Source organism: Amphimedon queenslandica, unplaced genomic scaffold (genome assembly GCF_000090795.2).
Source record: "Amphimedon queenslandica unplaced genomic scaffold, v1.1 AMPQUscaffold_13473, whole genome shotgun sequence".
In the NCBI taxonomy this organism is placed as follows: Eukaryota; Metazoa; Porifera; class Demospongiae; order Haplosclerida; family Niphatidae; genus Amphimedon; species Amphimedon queenslandica.
The window spans coordinates 239,756-252,632 of NW_003546291.1; the positions used below are offsets into that span (position 1 = coordinate 239,756).

General features: G+C 34.2%; 3 protein-coding genes and 1 long non-coding RNA gene across 4 annotated transcripts in view; 3 read left to right on the top strand and 1 right to left on the bottom strand.

Moving 5' to 3' along the window:
• The window catches only part of LOC109580872 (epidermal growth factor receptor-like), a 6,107-nt gene extending 2,554 nt beyond the window's left edge, over positions 1-3,553 (top strand). Inside the window, exons 4-14 of the mRNA XM_019994432.1 lie at positions 433-597; positions 646-735; positions 1,745-1,846; positions 1,888-2,121; positions 2,166-2,207; positions 2,249-2,362; positions 2,416-2,493; positions 2,562-2,892; positions 2,977-3,145; positions 3,201-3,343; positions 3,394-3,553. Of these exons, the coding sequence (XP_019849991.1) occupies positions 433-597; positions 646-735; positions 1,745-1,846; positions 1,888-2,121; positions 2,166-2,207; positions 2,249-2,362; positions 2,416-2,493; positions 2,562-2,892; positions 2,977-3,145; positions 3,201-3,343; positions 3,394-3,553 (1,628 nt within the window). The remainder of the gene's footprint in view (positions 1-432; positions 598-645; positions 736-1,744; positions 1,847-1,887; positions 2,122-2,165; positions 2,208-2,248; positions 2,363-2,415; positions 2,494-2,561; positions 2,893-2,976; positions 3,146-3,200; positions 3,344-3,393) is intronic.
• Positions 3,554-4,167: 614 nt separating this feature from the next.
• On the top strand, positions 4,168-5,055 carry LOC109580859 (uncharacterized). The gene is made up of 3 exons (XR_002184418.1): positions 4,168-4,248; positions 4,476-4,656; positions 4,941-5,055. It is a non-coding gene; the product is annotated as an uncharacterized LOC109580859 (long non-coding RNA).
• Positions 5,056-6,465: 1,410 nt separating this feature from the next.
• On the bottom strand, positions 6,466-11,095 carry LOC109580858 (uncharacterized). The gene is made up of 5 exons (XM_019994414.1): positions 11,028-11,095; positions 10,566-10,973; positions 9,713-10,066; positions 8,926-9,264; positions 6,466-8,377 (listed from the first exon to the last, which is right to left on the bottom strand). Exons 1-5 carry the CDS (start codon positions 11,089-11,091, stop codon positions 6,564-6,566), a joined length of 2,979 nt encoding a protein of 992 aa, XP_019849973.1. The 5' UTR covers positions 11,092-11,095; the 3' UTR covers positions 6,466-6,563.
• A 56-nt stretch (positions 11,096-11,151) lies between these two features.
• Positions 11,152-12,830, top strand: LOC109580860 (uncharacterized). The gene is made up of 4 exons (XM_019994415.1): positions 11,152-11,381; positions 11,540-11,636; positions 11,690-11,785; positions 12,005-12,830. Exons 1-4 carry the CDS (start codon positions 11,185-11,187, stop codon positions 12,590-12,592), a joined length of 978 nt encoding a protein of 325 aa, XP_019849974.1. The 5' UTR covers positions 11,152-11,184; the 3' UTR covers positions 12,593-12,830.
• The last annotated feature ends 47 nt before the right edge of the window (positions 12,831-12,877 follow it).

Below are 12,877 nucleotides of genomic sequence, written 5' to 3' on the forward strand. Positions count from 1 at the left end.
CATATTCAAATAACATCATGTGCAGTTACATGTAGACATCCAGTATACAGTTTTAATACAGCACATGCAAGAGCTCATGTTACTATGCTATGTAAAAGCAGCTAAAATAAATTGGGTTTGAATTTAAGGAAGCACCTGATCCTTACTCTTTTTATTTAACAGGAGTACCAGGGTCATATTGTGCTTTGATAAATTTTTGTACCACCTGATTGTTTTCTTTATTTTTAGCTACTGTGATATTCCCTTTTAGCCTCATCCTGGCTTTCCCAATGAAATGAATAAGTTTAAGGATTGTAACTATAGCATTATTCATATGTATAGGACATTGTCTAATGCTGAATGATCAACTGGTCTATGATATAACGGCACATACACAATACACGATTCATATACACTGAAGCATAAATGAATATTTCATTTTTTGTTATATAGAGTGTAACAGCCCTTGTAATTCTGGACTGATGAAGTGTACTGGAGAAGGTGATACTGATTGTTGTTTATCATTTGCTGCTAACGGTCAGTGTATTTCTACCACTGACTGTGCATCATCATTAGGTTCTAACTATGTTGCTACTGAGAGTAATAACTTCACTTGCAGTATGTTTCTGGTCGTTACTTATTTTTCAACTTTATATTTATTATTAGTTTGTAATCTAACCTGCTCTGCTGGTTATACTGTTAATTCTAATTGTACTGGCTGTGATTTTACTAGTATCTGTGAAAAAGACAGTCCATGTATGAATGGAGGACAGTGTATACAGTATTCACCTCCTGATAATTATACTTGTAATTGTACTGGTACTGGATACCAGAGAGTCAACTGTACTGGTGAGTGATATTATTATTGTTACCTTTTAAGGTCAATGATGGGATTGGTGTTGCTGTGTGACTTTACAAATTGACACATTTTTTGTCTCACTGTGTTTCTTTCTATCTTCCTCTTATTCTCTAGTGATAAACAAAAATTGTATTACTAGATCTATAACTCTTTAATAACTATATTTCCATGTACTGTTTCAAACTGTGATAATTGTCAAAACTCATCTTGTTGTAAACTTGTTCATCTGGTTTCTATTTGAATCCTGATGGATGTACCTGTGGTAAAAGGACTATGTTTATTATTCATATCATTAATGTTACTAGGTTCTAGTGTTGTATTGGTATCACATTTTGGATTTGGTTTTAGTTATGGTATTTTCACCAATTCTCATGATTTATAGATATTAAATTTAGTAATTTTACCGAAAGTAAAACTCTATTGGTATTGGTAACGAATATTAATTTTGGTAGATTATAGTAAGTACATATAATTTAACAAAACTTACTCTAGTCATACTATTAACCTTAGACTAATGATGATTTAATTGTATTAAAATTAATTGTATTAGTTCTGCATCATAAGTGTAGTGTCCCATACATTACTGTTCCTTGGTCTTCCACTGCCATTTTGCAACTAAGATAGCTACACATAACATTTGCTTCATGAATTTGCACATGATAATCTAGTGATATCAATTTTATCTGTTTACCCTTCAGTGAACATTGTTGTACCAAATGTATTGCATAGAAATGAATATTAGTTATAAATTTTAGTAAAGCAATTTGTGCTATTTTTAGTATTGGTTTTAGTTATGGTATTTTAATACTTTTAGTATTAGTTTTAAGTTATGATATACCAAATTTTATGACCCAGTACCAAAATACTTCTAGTATTAGTAATGGTATACCAATACAACACTACTAGGTTCATGTGCAGTGCCTAATTGTTCAAGGTGTCTAAACTCCAGTTGTTGTACTGAGTGTCAATTAGGATATGAAATAAATGAGTGTGAATGTAAGGCAGCAAGTAAGTGTAAATCAGTTATACATGTCCCTTTTTCTCTATAGGTTCTTTATCATCAGTAGACCTTTATGAATCAGTTTCTTCTTCACTTGATTCATCAGTGACGAATCTTCCCTCAACTGAAACTTCTCAGTTACTATTATTAACACTAATAATTGTAGCTCCTGTTTTATTTGTGCTAGTACTCTGTGCTTGTATTATCATAGTATTTGTGATTGTGATAATTGTTAGGAGGAAAAGAGAAAAGGAACGTTTGGATTTGAACTCGAGATTTGTTGGTTAGTAAAGTTGATTTTTATGTAGACAATCTGTCCCTTTATAGACGCCTCCAGAATTCCTCTGGATTTGAATTCAGCTTATCAAAGTAAATTTTTTATTGTGATAGAAATTTATTATGAATTAAAGAAGTACATCATCAAAAAGATGATACATCTACAGATGACACTGTTATTGAGCAGTTGTTGATGAAATATTTAATACCGTCTTCACAGATTGATATACAAGAAACCATTGGCCAAGGTTAACATAGTCTAGTGGTCAGTATAAACATTAACACTGTTTGCATGCATTAGGTGAGTTTGGAATTGTTTATAAAGCAACTATAATAATGGATAAAAGTCGACAAGAAATTGCTTTAAAAACACTCAAAGGTACAAGTCATACGAAGAGTATATAATAGTGTACGTAATAACTAATAAAAAAATTTGAATAAATTTAGGAGCATTTTCAAAAAGTGATGTCAATTCTCTTCTTGAAGAGTGCCTACTAATGTCAAACTTTAATAATCCTAATGTGCTGTCTCTCATTGGTGTGTGTGCTGACCTGGGATCAGCTCCAGGCATTATCTTGCCTTATATGTCAAGAGGAAGTCTATTGTCTTACTTGCAGAAAGAGAAATCTCACCTTATAGTGGGAGAAACCAGTGAAGAAAGCACAGTGCTAAATGTTAGGAAACAATTGCTCTCTGTGTGTCTTCAAGTTGCTAATGGAATGAATTATTTAGCTTCACAAAGGTTTATTCATCGTGATTTTGCCGCTCGTAATTGCTTGTAAGTATAACAACCAATAGAAATACGTTCACTACTTCAATTTTAGTATAGTTGTGACTAAATTTTGAACTTTAATTATCATAGGATTGCTGATAATGGTGTCATCAAAGTTGCTGATTTCGGCCTATCGGAAGAAGTTTACACAAAAAATTACTTTAATCAATTTAAAGAGTCAAAATCTGTTAAACTCCCAGTCAAATGGATGGCACTTGAAAGTCTCTACTATGGAATATTCTCTGAAAAATCAGACGTGGTCAGTTTTAAATGATATTATTAGATCTAGTATAATTCAATTCTCACACATACAGTGGTCTTATGGTATTTTATGTTGGGAAGTCTTTAGTGCTGGGAAAATACCATACCCTGGTATGGATCCAACAGGATTAGTGGAACTATTGGATGGTGGGCAAAGGTTAAGTTGTCCTCATAATGCAGCCTGCTCAGAAGATGTGTATGCATAATAATTATTATTAGCTGTATGATATGTTTTGCTGTATATAGTTATTCCTTGATGCAGCAGTGTTGGCGTGAGTCTCCTGATGACAGGCCATTGTTCAGTGATTTGGTTGCATCAGTCAATGCTCTCATTATGCCATTGGCTCCATATCTCATTGTCTCCAATGACTCAACCTTCCAACTGAATCATGATCACATATATTGAATACACTGCTTATGCCTTTGGGACACTGCCTTGTTTGTTTACACTATAGCATTTTTGGTTTTATTACAGTTTTTAGACTCATACATTAGATAGATCTGAAATTATTATCAAAAGAGTATTTTATTATGATTTAAGCTGCCAATTGCTGTAAGTGTGCGATATACTTTTTATTGTCTGTGTCACCATGCAGTTGATGATGTCATAAATTCTTTTAGTCATAAGAAAAGTAGTTTGATAGCAATGATGAGAGGAGTAGTGCTACTAGTCTTTGTTTTATGTGTTCTGTCACTATCAGTCCTCATCATTATCATTATCATGCTCATTATCATTATTATCCAAATTCCCTGTATATGTCTGTTGCTCAATACATTCCTCATTTATTAAGACAAGTCAATGGTACTTAACTCTGAACAGATAAAAAAGCAATATAATAAGCAGGTACAATGATAAATCAACATATGTACATGTACATGTTGTATATAGCATTTTGGCAATCTGCCAATCATTAATGTGCATGTTCATAGTAATCATCTGTGCACAAAAGTCAGTGTTATGTGTACATGTATGTATATTTTTTATTATTTTTATTTATTTTTGTTTTTATTTATAGTTTTACAGCTAAACATGTAAGTCGAAGGTTATGGAGGCAAGAGGCTGAGAGCATGTCCTTGAATACTAAAATAGGAAACCTTGAGGTTAATACATGTACATGTACCTCTGTATTATATGTATCCAATGCCTAATCTAATGTTGTATAGATATTGTATGTTTAATTGTTAATGATTGATTTAGTTTCCTCTCTCTCTCCATCTCTCCTTTCCCCACTACAATCATGTACATACATGTACATATGCATGTACACACACACTACACATTCATACCTTTCCCTATACAAATACTCCCATACACTATCTACTATTAGGTTAGGGTTTGTGGTGGTGTTAGTGAGATTAATATAGTGTACAGGGTAGATGAGTCCAGTATAGAACTGACTGTGTGTATACCTGATAACTATCTATTATCACCTCCTACCATTAAAGAAGGTTGATCTCTCATTGTGAAGGAAATGGCTACTACAGCTTAGTTCGTTTCTTGCTAATCAAGTGAGTAGGTGTATTAATACTGTATAGCTAGAATTTTTTGTGGCCCAAAACTTTTGTGAATTTTGTGATCTATTAAAAATTTATGAAAATAAAATTTGCAAAAAAAAATCAATTTAATATGGTCAAAAGGCAGAAAATCGTGAAAATTAAAACCACAAAATTGATTTTTCAATGAATTCGGGAAATTTTTGGGCCTTAAAAATTTTGCTATACAGTAGTACTACCCTCTTGGTATAATATCATTATGTACATGTATCTCATTTCCTTTCTCTCTTCTTCATTAGATGATGGTTTCTATATTGGAAGGATTATTATTATGGAAGAGTAATCTTGATAAACTTTTGCTGGTTTGGATGACTGCATGATATGCTCAGTATCATTCATGAACCTAATTATTCACTACCTAAAATATTATATAGAACTTGCAAGAAGAGATTCCATGTCATGCCTGGTAAGGTAGTACATGTATTTTATTGAGGGTTGATACAGTGATTAGATATTACATTTATTTGTTCAGTTATTATTTATTTTATTATGTTCTTTCAGTATAAATAGTTCAATACTAGTAACAAGAGCAGTTGTCCAACTTGTCCTCTCTGCAGGAACATTTTTCTAAATTATTTTTGTGTGTCAAAATTTTAATTTTATTTATTAATGCACATTTAAAATGCATTGCCGAAAATATATTATATACAGTTGTCGTAACAGGTAATTTCATGTATGTTTTCTTTTAATCCACTTGCATCCTAAATACAGTGTAAGTCTAGACTGGTAACATTGTGTAAGTTTCACTCACTTATATGTTCAGCTGCTTCATTTTCTTTAATAGCTTCAAGAGCTTTGACTAACGAACCCCATGAAGGTGAAACATCATTTGCTCCTTTCAACCATTTTACAAGTGTCTCCCTGAGACGTCTACTAATACCAGAATGATCATCTTCAATAGTTTTCAAAGTATCAGGAAGTAAACATAATTGAGCACCAAGATCACGCCATTTGGAGTCATTAAAATTGCCTTTCTTTAATGACGAACGTACGTCTCTTATATAAATAATGTCCAAAATATGAGGAGTGCCTTGTACTAAAATGATTATAATAAAACAAAATAGATAAATCTCATATTATGAAACAACATACTAATTTTGGTTTCTTGCTGTGGAGAGTGAATTTGATATTCTCCTACAATATAATTTAGAAATTATAATTATCTCCCTCATGGATTTATTATCAGTATCATCATTAACTTACTGTGTATATGATCAGCTACAGCTTTTTGACCTAATGTGTCAAGAGCATTAGCAAGAGAGGCATAGGTTGCTCCACTATTTTCATCTACGGCATCAACTCTTTGCAACCAGGCAGTAAGACATTTTCTAAGAGCAGCTTCTCCTTCTTTGGTGCAATTGTGCTGTATGTTTGAGAGTGTTGGATGTTGATAAAGGCCTAACTCTATACCAAGTCCCTCCCAATCCCCATTAAAGTGACCTTCTCTGAGTAATTTCAATATTTCTCTAAGATCCTTGATATCAAGTAACTTTGAACCTATAAAATAAAATATTAAAAATATAAGTCAAAATTATCAGCCAGAACAATAAAATAATGAGAAGGAAGGAAATAATTTGTAATTAATTAAATTACCTTCAGTTGCAGGGTTCTGGTAAGTAACATGAAACCAACTCCAGTACTTCTCTTGCCCACTGATAATCGCTGATTCATCACATAAGCATTCAACTTTCTCTTCAGCTTCATTCATGACAATACAGTAGCAGTCTTTTGAACAGCAGGCAAAGGCAAACTCATGACCGTCAGGTTTTAAGTTAATGGCCTCACTACTGTTGTTAATAGCTTCTGTTACTGCTTCAAGAATAAGTGGGCAGTGTTTTAGAACTTTGCTTTTAAAATAAATCTCAATGCATTTGTTTTTTTTTAATGAGATGAATGGTACCAATTTTCTCCTTGTGAACAAAAACACGAAATGACATAGCATCTCGACATCTTAAATACTTTTGATGTGTCGAAGTGTCTTTGGTAGGAAAACGAAATTCTGGTTGCTTGAATGTCCTTAAATTGACAACTGCTAGAGAGAGAATTCCACGGGGAACAGGTAAAATTTCTTCAGTGACAGGGTTGCGCCATACTATTACTAATGGGTTAGTTACATCTGATTCTGGAGGAGGACCAGTATAAGGAGGCAGTGCAGAAGGAATGAAATAACCATCTTCTGTCTTGGCAATGATGTGTAGGTGAAGCAAAAGCTTGATAAAATCAGACTTAGAAAATCCCTGGTCACCATTTAACATATCCAGCAGTGATTTAGTGAATATTCCTCTTTTCCTTAGTTTACTTAGATCATCAGAATCTAATATATCTACCCCTGCCTTTGTAAGGAGATGCAAATGAGCTACATCAATATTGTAAGTAAGAGCTAATAGGCGCAATAGAGTATCGAGAATAGGATGAGGATCAACAAATACTATGTCTGGTAAAACTTCAGGATAATAAAGAATAATGGTGGCATTGTGCAGATACAGTAAAGCCTGCTCTGTATCTTCTTTCTTCATTTCAAGGCTCTTACCAATAGATAAGACATCATGCTTCTTGAGGCAGCTGCCATTTCCTGCTTTCTTTAGCAAAGTCAGCTCAAAAGCAAACCATCGCACTGGCATCTTCAATGTATCATTAGAAATCCTATCATGAAGTATTATATCACAAAGCTTTTTGGATATTTTTCGTCTGTCAGGACCAGATTTGAGCATTGTATTGACTGAGTATATGATTTCACCAAGTTTGGCAGGAATGATGCGATAGCCTTTTTCTGCTTTAGACCCAGATGTTAATGATGACAGCTCTTCATTATATTTTTTAATCTTTTCTGGTGTTGCTTTATCATCATCACTGTGAGTGCCCAGAACAAAATATCCTGGGAACTTTTTGTGATAAGGCTGTGAAACAGTTCCAGAAGACAGAACATCTTTCAAAAACTCAATATTTGAATACGAAAACTCTGAATCACAAGGATATGAAGTTCCATCAATTCGATATTGTAGATCAAGCTTTTCATCAAGATCTTTCGAAAGGTCTAGTGTGACGATGTTAAGAGAAGCAGGTCTAGTAAACAAAGGCAATAACTCTTGAAATGCAGTCTGGCCACCAGAATCAACAATGTATACCCAATTACAATTTAAATTAGCTTTTGCAGTTGGAATGGCTTCAACAATATCTTTACGCATTTTATTCGCGTCAGGATCATCTGCTGATTCTGTTGCATCTGCTGATTCTGTTGCATCTGCTGATTCTGTTGCATCTGCTGATTTTGTTGGATCTGCTGATTCTGTTGGATCTGCTGATTCTGTTGCTTTAGTCTCAGGACTATCAGTAGAAATGGTTTCTGAAGACTCCTCTTTTGATTTACATGTGTCATAGTTGATGTCTATTGGTGCTTCCTTTTGTTTTGATACCTCTTCCTTTAAATCACACGCTAATCTTGAAAGTAGAGCTTTAGCATCAACTTCTTTCATACAACCATCTGCAACTGATATTCTTGTAGCTTTGACAGCACGACAAGCTATTGGTGTGCTGTCAGTGAGAGCTTCTTCGGGTGGATCTTCATTCAGTAAGAGACGTCGAGTACATGTTTTACCAGAGCCAGGAGGACCAAGCATTTGGACACGTTTAACAGTTAGATTGACTTCGCCTTCTTGTAACCATTTAGATAAAGCATCTAAAACAAAAAAGGACCTTTTATGGGGATTGATTAATACCAAGAGTACATGATGGGTTAGAGAGGGTGTCTAACCATAGCACTGTAGGCTGCTACATCACGGCGTAGAGTGTTTTATGAGTATCCAGCTAATTTCCAAGATTAAACAAATTTATTTATTTACAGTTTACATAGCAAAACCATTGGTCATGCAGTATGCTCCAGATACACAGCTAACTTGGAGATAGTTTTTGCCTAGTTGTAGGCTACAAAAGGCCATATAACACACCCAAAATGGACTCACTCTTGTTAATAGTGTAAAGAAGGTGCTAAAGTGAGTGTAAACTATACAGAACAATACACTGTGATGTAGCAGCCTACAGTACTATGGTTAGACACTCTCTCCAACCCATCATGTACTCTTGTTAATACTTTAATCACACTATACTAAACTTCAAATAATATTTAGATAAGTTTGTCATGGTTTAAATTATTTAGCTTGCTATACTATTTTAATTTAGCATTTTTATTAAATCAATGTTGGTATTGCTACATGCTAAAATGCTTACCATTATCACATTGTACTTGGTTAGGACAATATTCCTGTAGCAAATTATCAGCTAGTTTCATAGTCCTTCTAGTGCCTTCCTCTCTGAGTATAGCTAAGAATATATCAAATACTTCTTCATCCATTCTAATGGAGCTTGAAATGATGTGGAGCACTTTATCCATTCTTTCACCATCACTTTGCTCAGCATTTCCATAAACTATTTCTCTCTTCTCTCTTGCATTTATGATATTGTGTTCCAATAACTTCTCAGCTAAGGAACTAACATCAATCACACAATTCTTTATTAATGACGCATTTTCTGTCATTATTCTATAAGCAATATCTGATTTAAATGTACCTATTAATGATACAAATTCAGTGAACAGTAGTTCAGTACAGGGTACTTCTATGCTGTAGGCACCAATTACCTTAAGCCTACTATTTTTAGCGTCTACTAAATTTAGCTATATTAGCGAGAGAGCTTTAAACCGCTAAATTAAATAGACGCCAAAATAATTATTATTCATTATAATGGTTATTAATTTGGTTAAAAACGCTAAAATTAGTAACGCTAAACATGACTTTTGCTGATTTCGCTAAAATTAGTAGACGCAAATAATAGTAGGCTTAAGGTAAGCCTAAGGCTGAGGGAGGGCATGGCTATGCAAGGCTAGCCCAAACTAGAAGACTACAGAACATTGAGGTGCTCTCCCTTCTTGTCATGCCCAGGTGCACATGCATGCATATAGAGAAATACTTTATTAGAGTGAGATTCACCCAATAAACTGCAATTCTTACTAACTTACTATCATCAAATTGTACTTGATCAGGAGCATTATCAAATGAATAATATTTTTGTAGCAATTTATCAGCTAGTGCAATAGTTCTTCTAGTACCTTCCTCTCTGAGTATGTCTAAGAATATACCAAATATTTCTCCAATCGCTCTAATGGGGCTTGAAATGAGGTTGAGCAATTTATCCATTCTTTCACCAGCAGTTTGTTTAGTGTAGCCATCAGTTATTCCTCTCTTCTGTCTTACGTTTATAATCTTGCGTTCCAACAACTTTTCAACCAATAAGTGAATATCAATTCCACAATTTTTTATTAATGAGGTACATTCTGTCATTACTCTATGAGCAATATCAGATCTAAATGTACCTATATTAATGATACAAATTCAGTGATTATAGTATGTTATTTCTTGCATTGTACGTAGCTGGTAATTTTAGAGGGAAATTAATTATGTGGTTTTGATAAATTTACAGTTTAGGCAAGGTAGCATAATACGAACTATTTTAACTCTTGGTTACTCAGATGCAAATATACAAATGACATTAACTACTGAGAATGGAACTTTTCACCTATTATCTACTGATATTTAATGCATAAGGTACAATGTACCGTATAGCATAAAATTTTCAAGGGCTGTAAAGTTCACAATTTTTTAACATTTGTGAAAATTACTTCCATAAAAATCGGTACAAAATGGCAGACAGCATAAATTTGCAAAAATTAAATCTGCAAAATAGGTTTTTAGGTTTTCAAAATTTATAGCCCTTGAAAATTTTGTGCTATACGGTAACATAATACAACGTCTGGGTCCTACAATCATTGAGGTGGACTGTAGACAAAAAGCTGAGAAATACATTGTATGTACCTTTTGAACTAGTTGATACATGAGGAGTAGCCCCTCCAGTAGTAGCTGGTAGAGGATGAGGAGTAGCTCCTCCAGTAGTAGCTGGTAGAGGATGAGGAGTAGTTCTTCCAGTAGTAGCTGGTAGAGGATGTTCACGAGCTATTTTATCAACTAAAGCTGGATCGCCTCCTCCTTCTCTAACAGCTACACACACTTTTCTCCAGCAAGGGATACCATAACGTTCATAATCATAATCTTTCCTGAGCCAATACTCGAGTACTTTCTGCAAACAATAGGTAGGATCTGCACGACAGTTAGCTTCTATAAGGTTGATAGTATTTATTCCGAGAAGCAATGAAATAGCTATCTGTTTCCAACGAGCAGAGAGCCGTTTGACTGACTGATAAACAGAATTAAAATCAGAAATACCTATTGAAATGCGGAATTAAAGACATCCATTACTTTTCCAAAATACAAACTTACTTAGTTCCTCGTCACTAACATCAATAAAATCCTGATATCTCGAGTGAGAAGGGAGAGAGGACATTGTTGCCGGTTGTAATTATTCTAATTAAAACACTTAGAGGCGTGGTCATTTATGCCATATGGGTGTGGCCGTGGCCTAATATTTTTTGCAAACATGGCGTCAAATGAAAACTATTCTACGTCTTACGAGAGAGGGAGCGGCTCCCCTAGCTCTTATTCCCCTGCCATTGATCCTGACTTCAACCCTGACATGAGAAACGAGTATACATGCTTCCTTTGTAATGGCTATCAGACTGTCATTGGTACGATCATCATTGACTCTGTTGGTATTGAACTCATTGATGGTATAGGGTGAGTGTCTATAAAAATAGACTTGAATGTATGTATGTAAGCCTTACATATGAATTGAGGAATACAATAGTTGTTATTTTTGTGCTTAAAGTGTGAATAAGTTGTGAACAAGTGATATATTAGAGACAATAATTTAAAAATTACTTATTTTATTGTAGAAGAAGACTAGAATTGGAGGCATACGATCAGCTAGTTTCAGTCAATGAACCAGAACCTTATAGCTTCCACAGTCTTATACTAGTGTACCCCAGCAGAGTAAGCCCCTGTCATTAGTAGCGGATATTAATTAATTAATCTTGTACTCATAGTACGTTGTGCTCTCTCATTTACTGAGGAAGAGTCAGTTAGTCGAAGTTTTTAAAAATGTTGGACTTTACAGGGAGGAACCAAAGCTACCGTTTGAAGTAAGCATCAAATTTTTGATTTACTTTATGTATAATAGTTCTAGCAGAAAATTATAAAAATAACCAATTTTAATGTGGTACAAGGTACCACAGCAGACAATTGAAATTGCAAAAATTAAATTGAATAGAGTTTTTATTTTTATTTTTATTTTTTTGCAAAATTTGGAACTGCATTAGTATTTTTTTAACTAGGCTTTATGCTACTCCTTCAAATTATAGGCAATCGGTTTTTATGATCCAGAGAGACTTAATGAACAACATCACAGTGGCAGCCTTGATATACCTTATGAAGTAGAAAAAGAAGAAAGATGGTCCTCAGAGGAAGAGGAAGAGAGGCAACCAAGGAGGAGAGGAGGTAATTCAAGAACTGCCGATCAATGGAGTAACAAGGAAGAGCAGGAGAGATACATGCAACGAGAGATAGCCACACAGTCCATGCTCAACCCAATACAGATGCTCTCTTCTGAGGATCATGCAAGAAAGAAAACAGTTAGCAGTGGAGAGTGGAAGCAGCTGGACAAGTATCACTCATCACCAGCACAGGCTTTCAATAAAACCCAGCCTTCCACTACCCAGCGTAGAGCTGTGGTGACTATTAAAGCTACACTGAGCCCCGGTCGTACAGAGGAGACTAGTTTTCCCGTGCGTCAGGTTGTAAAGGTTGATGAACTTGTTGATCAGCTGAAGACTTTGTTTCCGGATCATTCTAACGCAAAGCTTAAAGATTATCTGAGAGAGTGTGGATATGATATCAATGACACCATTACAATGATACTTAGTGAGGATCAAGAAGATAGTTCTACTTAGGATCAGGGAGGTTTGAAGATATAATGTGACCTATACATACTTGCATGAAGTGATTGTACAGCAACATTTTCTAACATTTTTTACCACTTTTTGTACAATTTATAACTATTGAAAGATTATGCCTGGACTTACATTACTTATACAGTTATAATCTTCGTTTAATGTCTAAATTCATAATACTGAAACTTATCTTTGTGTCACAATTTTAGCATTATAATTATTATTTCAAAAAATTCAATTACAGCATTGTGGCAAACTTGCATGCATTATTAATTTTAGCAAAAA

Bases quoted from the DNA above. Each gene is read 5' to 3' on its own strand.
- LOC109580858 (XM_019994414.1), bottom strand. From the start codon at position 11,091: ATGTCCTCTCTCCCTTCTCACTCGAGATATCAGGATTTTATTGATGTT. The intron at 10,974-11,027 runs GTAAGTTTGTAT...GCATTTCAATAG, and splicing joins TGTTAGTGACGAGGAACTAA to GTATTTCTGATTTTAATTCT. The intron at 10,067-10,565 runs GTACATACAATG...TCATTAATATAG, and splicing joins TGTATCAACTAGTTCAAAAG to GTACATTTAGATCTGATATT.
- LOC109580860 (XM_019994415.1), top strand. From the start codon at position 11,185: ATGGCGTCAAATGAAAACTATTCTACGTCTTACGAGAGAGGGAGCGGC. The intron at 11,382-11,539 runs GTGAGTGTCTAT...ATTTTATTGTAG, and splicing joins GAACTCATTGATGGTATAGG to AAGAAGACTAGAATTGGAGG. The intron at 11,786-12,004 runs GTAAGCATCAAA...TTCAAATTATAG, and splicing joins AACCAAAGCTACCGTTTGAA to GCAATCGGTTTTTATGATCC.